The sequence below is a fragment of the Sylvia atricapilla genome, chromosome 15, assembly GCF_009819655.1.
Source record: "Sylvia atricapilla isolate bSylAtr1 chromosome 15, bSylAtr1.pri, whole genome shotgun sequence".
Taxonomy (NCBI): domain Eukaryota; kingdom Metazoa; phylum Chordata; class Aves; order Passeriformes; family Sylviidae; genus Sylvia; species Sylvia atricapilla.
In genome coordinates, this window is record NC_089154.1 from 7,657,297 (window position 1) to 7,662,172 (window position 4,876).

The window sequence follows — 4,876 nt, forward strand, 5'->3', positions numbered from 1 at the left end:
TAAGGGGCGCCCCGCCCCGGCGGCGGCGCGCGGCGGGATTGGGTGCCGCGGCCCGGCGGAAACGGCGCCGCGGGCACGTGGGCGCGTGGCGGGATGGCGCGAGCTCTGCGCGCGCTGCGCTGCCCGGCGGCACCGGCACCGGCACCGGGGTCTGGATCCGGCCCCGGCGTTGAGCGGGGGCCGCGGGTCCGGTTCGGGCCCAGCCCCACAGGTACCGACCCCTCGGCAGCCCCGCCCCTGCCCGTTCCCGGGGCTCCGCTGCGGCGGGGGCGGGGCTTTGGGTTGGAAAGCGTCGATTTGGACGCTCGAGGGGGCTGCTGGCTTCCCGCAGTGCTCCTGCCGGAGCTCCCGGGCTCGCCCTTCCAGCGTCTCCCGATGCCCTCCCGGTCGGGCGGGGTCACTGTCAATGTACCTGGGAGTAGCATCCCTAAGTTATTTTCATAGCCGGTGCGCCCGGAGCTGTGTTCGTGCGGTGCAACTCCCGCCTCGCTGACGCTGCCATCGCAGGCAGCATCCAGCTCATATTTAGAAATCTCCCCTGGGTCTTCTTTGTGACCGCCTTCTCTGATTTCCCCACGATTACAGGTTTTCTGCATTTAGGTGGCCTTAGGACTGCTTTGTACAATTACATCTTTGCCAAAAAACACCAAGGGACCTTTATTTTGAGAGTGGAGGATACAGATCAGAATCGGGTGGTTCCCGGAGCTGCAGAAGGAATAGAAGATATGTTGAACTGGGCAGGTATTTAGGAACATCTTTTCATTTTTCACCTACTGAACCCTTATCTTTCCTTTAGAGGCTAACAGTACTCAGCCGCAGGGTGGGTTTGACTCTACCTTTGGGCTGTTTTGGCAACCCAGCTGTTCACCCGCTGCCGTGCCGATGTTCCAGGTATTCCCCCGGACGAGAGCCCCGGGCGTGGGGGCCCCGCCGGGCCCTACGTGCAGTCGCAGAGGCTGGAGCTGTATGAGCGGGCGAGCGCGGCGCTGCTGGCCAGCGGGGCTGCCTACCGCTGCTTCTGCAGCCCGCAGCGCCTGCAGCTGCTCCGCACCCACGCTCTGCGCAGCCAGCAGACCCCGCGGTACGTCCCTGACCCTGACCCTGTCCCCCCTGCATGTCCCTCGGGGCTGCGTGCCTGCACAAAGTCCCGCAGCAATGGGATTGTGCCTCGCTGCCTGTAGACTGAGAAGGCGCATGTTGCCCTCCAGAGATGAGGTGTTTGACTGGACATTTAGTGGGTGGGTTACAGCTAAAATTCAGGCATCTGCTTAGAGTTTGGGGGAGTGTAAAAATGGCTCATGGTGTTGGCCTTGAGCAGATACCTTTGTTCTCATCTCCCAAAGATACGACAACCGGTGTCGGCACCTGACGCCCACAGAAGTGGCCCAGAAGATGTCACAGGGCCTTGACTGCGTCATCCGCTTCCGCCTGGAGAAGGGGGTGCAACCCTTCCAGGACCTGGTCTATGGCTGGAACAAGCACGAGGTGGCGGAGGTGGAAGGTGACCCCGTGATTCTCAAGGGGGACGGCTTCCCCACATACCACCTGGCAAATGTGGTAGATGACCACTACATGGGCATCACCCACGTTCTGCGTGGGACCGAGTGGCTGGCTTCAACTTCCAAGCACCTGCTTCTCTACAAAGCCTTTGGCTGGGAGCCCCCCCAGTTTGGGCACCTCCCGCTACTGCTGAACAAGGATGGTGGCAAGCTGTCCAAGAGGCAGGGGGACATCTTCCTGGAGCGCTTTGCTCGGGATGGCTTCCTGCCAGAGGCACTGGTGGACATTGTCACCAACTGCGGCTCGGGGTTCACAGGTAACGCTGCAGGCTCCTGCCTGCCAGGTCACTTCATGCTGACTTTGTGGCATGGGCTGAGTTTATTTTAATAGCTGAGAACTTTGTCAGTGTTTGAAGGGGTCAGGGAATGGGTGTCATGTAACCAGTCAGTCACTGAGGTGCCACCAGCACTTCCGCAGAGCTCCTGTGGAAGGAGCTGGAATGGTGGAAATCTTCCTGCTGCTGTGCAGCCATTAAAATTGAGTCAGGTGCTTAATGGTTCTCCCTTGAGAAAACCCTCACTTCAAGGCTGAGAAACTGTCTGTGAAGTCTTGGGAAAACTTGCATTCTGTGATTAACAGTTGCAATGTTTTCTGACACCTGTGCCACTTCTTTAACCTGACAGACCACGAGGACTGGAATCAATGTCTCCTTTTGTGGTTCTTGCTGTGTGGGGATCACAAATTAACTTGTGTTCTGAGAGCTCTGCTTGGCAATGAAATCTTGGGCAGTGCAGCCTCCTGGCTGAGAGTGACTTCCCTTGGCCAGCTGAGGTGGAGGTGTTCCTCTGAGGAAGGTGATGGAGCCAAGCAGAATGTACCAGTTCCCAGTGCCTTGCCAGCAGAGCAGGCTCCTGGGGAGAGGGCAGCATCCCATGTGTGTGTGCTTCCAGTTCCCTCCTGCCTGCTAGGGGACATCCCTGCTGCTGCTGCTGCTGCTGGCACTGCAAAGGTGGCAGTACTGTGTCACCTCTCCGAGGCGTGCTGCCCGAGGCATGCAGAGAGGAGTGAAATCGTTGTTCTGGGATTCCCTTTGGGTTGTGTTGCAGAGAAGCAGATGGGGAGGACTTTGGAGGAGCTGATCTCCCAGTTTGAAGTAGGCAGAATTACAACCCATTCTGCTCTCCTGGACCTTGAAGCGCTCCCAGAATTCAACAGGTAAAAAATTAGTGGTAGCTTTAAAATGTAGTAAGCACCATGCCAGTGAGAATTTATTTCTAGCACTTGCTTTGGCTGGAGGTTTTGTTTGTTGGATCAAGCACAGTGCTAAGAATGCCAAAGTCGTGGGTTCAGTCCCTAGATGAGCTATTCCCTTAAGAGTTGGACTTGATGATCCTTTTGGGTCTCTTCCAACTCAGAATATTCTGTGACTTCTGTGAAATGTGGTTGGGGTGATCTGATGTGACCCAAAGCAATACTAAAGCAGGTCTTTTCTCTGTTACAGGATTCACCTCACCCGTCACATTGAGAACCAAGGGCTGCGCCAGAAGCTTGTTAGGGAGCTGCAGGGGCTGGTGGAGCTCGTCTATGGGGATCAGCAAGTGGATCCAGATGTTCTGGAAAATGATTATGTGGAGCGAGTCCTCCTGCTGAGAAAAGTACGAGTAGTGGCAGAGCACTGTGTCACCATCCTCCAAGCTGAGGAATTGATTCCTCCACAGCACAGCTCTCTGCCCTGCCAGCTTTGCTTTCTTTCCCCAGGGTCACATAAGCCTCCTGAAGAATCTGGTGTCAAGTGATTACACTTACCTGTGGGTCAGGCCCTCGGTGTCCCGGCAGCAGCTACAAAAAATTTCTGCAGAAGTAGATGAAATAGGAAAACTAGTCTTAGGGTAAGCATGTTGCTGTCTGAGCTGAGTAGTGGCAGCAATGGCTCCTCATCTCTGAAAATTATTCTTGAACAGAATTACTGCTTTTTATGTGGTTTTCCACATCTGTGGCGTAATTTTGTAGTTTAAACCTGCTCTTTTGGATGAGCCCTGCTTCTGGCGAGCAGAGGGAATGCCCTGGCACAGGGCAGGGGTGAGAGGTAGGAATCCTGTGGTTTTTATGTCCCCAGAGTGTAAGGACACCTTCTTTCCTAAAGGCTCATGACAAGGCAGGCAGGTGCTATGACTGTGGAGGAGTTGAACAAAGACCTGAGAAGTCTCCAGAAGCAAACCAGAGAGACCAAGTACAGCAGCATGATGCAGCTCCTCCGCTTGGTGCTCAGCGGGCGCCAGGTAAAAAGAACAATTCTGAAATTATATGCAATGTGCTTTCACAGAGCTCAAACACAAGTTTTACAAAAGTCCTCCAAAGACTAATCCTGGCTCAGCTCTGGTGCTAATCCTTCAGGCTCTGACCAGGGCTGGCATTTGCCTTCAGGAGAAAACCCCCAAGGCTTTGTTTGAGCTGCTGCTGATGCCCCCTCAGTCTCGCAGCAACCCAGAGCAAAGTGCTCTGTCAATTCTGTCACCCTGATGCAGAGACACTTGCTGAGGAGTTTCAGTTCCTGTGTGTTCAGTGACTCCCTCTGTGTTTGCAGCACGGCCCGAGTGTTGCTGAGATGATGGTGACTCTGGGAGCCAAGGAGGTGTGTGGCCGGATACGCAGAGCACTGTCCAGCTGACGGGGACATGGGTGACACTGGCAGACCTCACATTGGATGGTGTGGGTGGCACCTGCGTGATCATCTCTGATCAGACCAGCTGGGCTTTGGGCCAGGCACTTGTCTCTGCTGGTCCCACGTTCTGTATGAAGCTGCACTAAGCACAAACCACTTTGTCTGGGAGAGGAACCAAGTCCAGATTCCACTCCGTCCTGCTGTCGCCTTGTGCAAGGAGGCTGGTTGGAGGGTGGGAGAAAAAGACATGTATCAGCATTTAAACTCAGACCATGTGGACAGAAAGTAACTGAACTTCTGATAAAACAGATCAGATTCTTTTTGGCGATGGCCTCGCAGTCAGGGTACCTACAGCTACACAACACAGTTCCCCAATAAATACAGTGAGGGGTATATATATATATAAACAGATGTATATTATAGCTGTCACACTCTTAGGTGCCCTGGTGTCCTACCAGGCTGACTGAGCTGCTCAGAGTGCGGGTTCCTCTCTGGGTACTGTGTCATGCACGTGGTTCTGCTAAAAATATCCCTGATCAGGAGATTGGGATGTTTTTTCCTCTTTTGTCTGATGCCCTTTTAATTATTAAATTAACGTGGTGACTTGGATTCCGTTCTCGCCAATACTCTGCAGGCCGAGGGGGGGAGCTGTGAGGGGTGCTGGCGGGTGTTGTGCCGAGCCCACGCCCACAGCGAAGCCCAGGAACACTCACA

General features: G+C 54.6%; 1 protein-coding gene across 2 annotated transcripts; it reads left to right on the forward strand.

Annotated features, from left to right (window-relative positions):
• Positions 1-43: 43 nt before the first annotated feature.
• On the forward strand, positions 44-4,771 carry EARS2 (glutamyl-tRNA synthetase 2, mitochondrial). 2 transcript variants are annotated; one of them, XM_066329979.1, is made up of 9 exons: positions 44-211; positions 586-741; positions 892-1,081; positions 1,344-1,816; positions 2,607-2,715; positions 3,002-3,155; positions 3,259-3,389; positions 3,644-3,779; positions 4,085-4,771. In XM_066329979.1, the coding sequence occupies exons 1-9, from the start codon at positions 94-96 to the stop codon at positions 4,166-4,168; spliced, it is 1,551 nt and encodes a 516-aa protein (XP_066186076.1). In that variant the 5' UTR covers positions 44-93; the 3' UTR covers positions 4,169-4,771. The 2 variants fall into 2 exon arrangements, 1 of the variants encoding a protein (XP_066186076.1); XR_010744764.1 differs by lacking the exon at positions 4,085-4,771 and having other exon boundaries at positions 3,240-3,389; positions 3,644-3,723.
• The last annotated feature ends 105 nt before the right edge of the window (positions 4,772-4,876 follow it).

Excerpts from the sequence above, each read along its gene's own strand:
- EARS2 (XM_066329979.1), top strand. The coding sequence starts at position 94 with ATGGCGCGAGCTCTGCGCGCGCTGCGCTGCCCGGCGGCACCGGCACCG. Across the intron at positions 2,716-3,001 it reads GCGCTCCCAGAATTCAACAG|GATTCACCTCACCCGTCACA; the intron begins GTAAAAAATTAG and ends TCTCTGTTACAG. Across the intron at positions 3,390-3,643 it reads ATAGGAAAACTAGTCTTAGG|GCTCATGACAAGGCAGGCAG; the intron begins GTAAGCATGTTG and ends TCTTTCCTAAAG.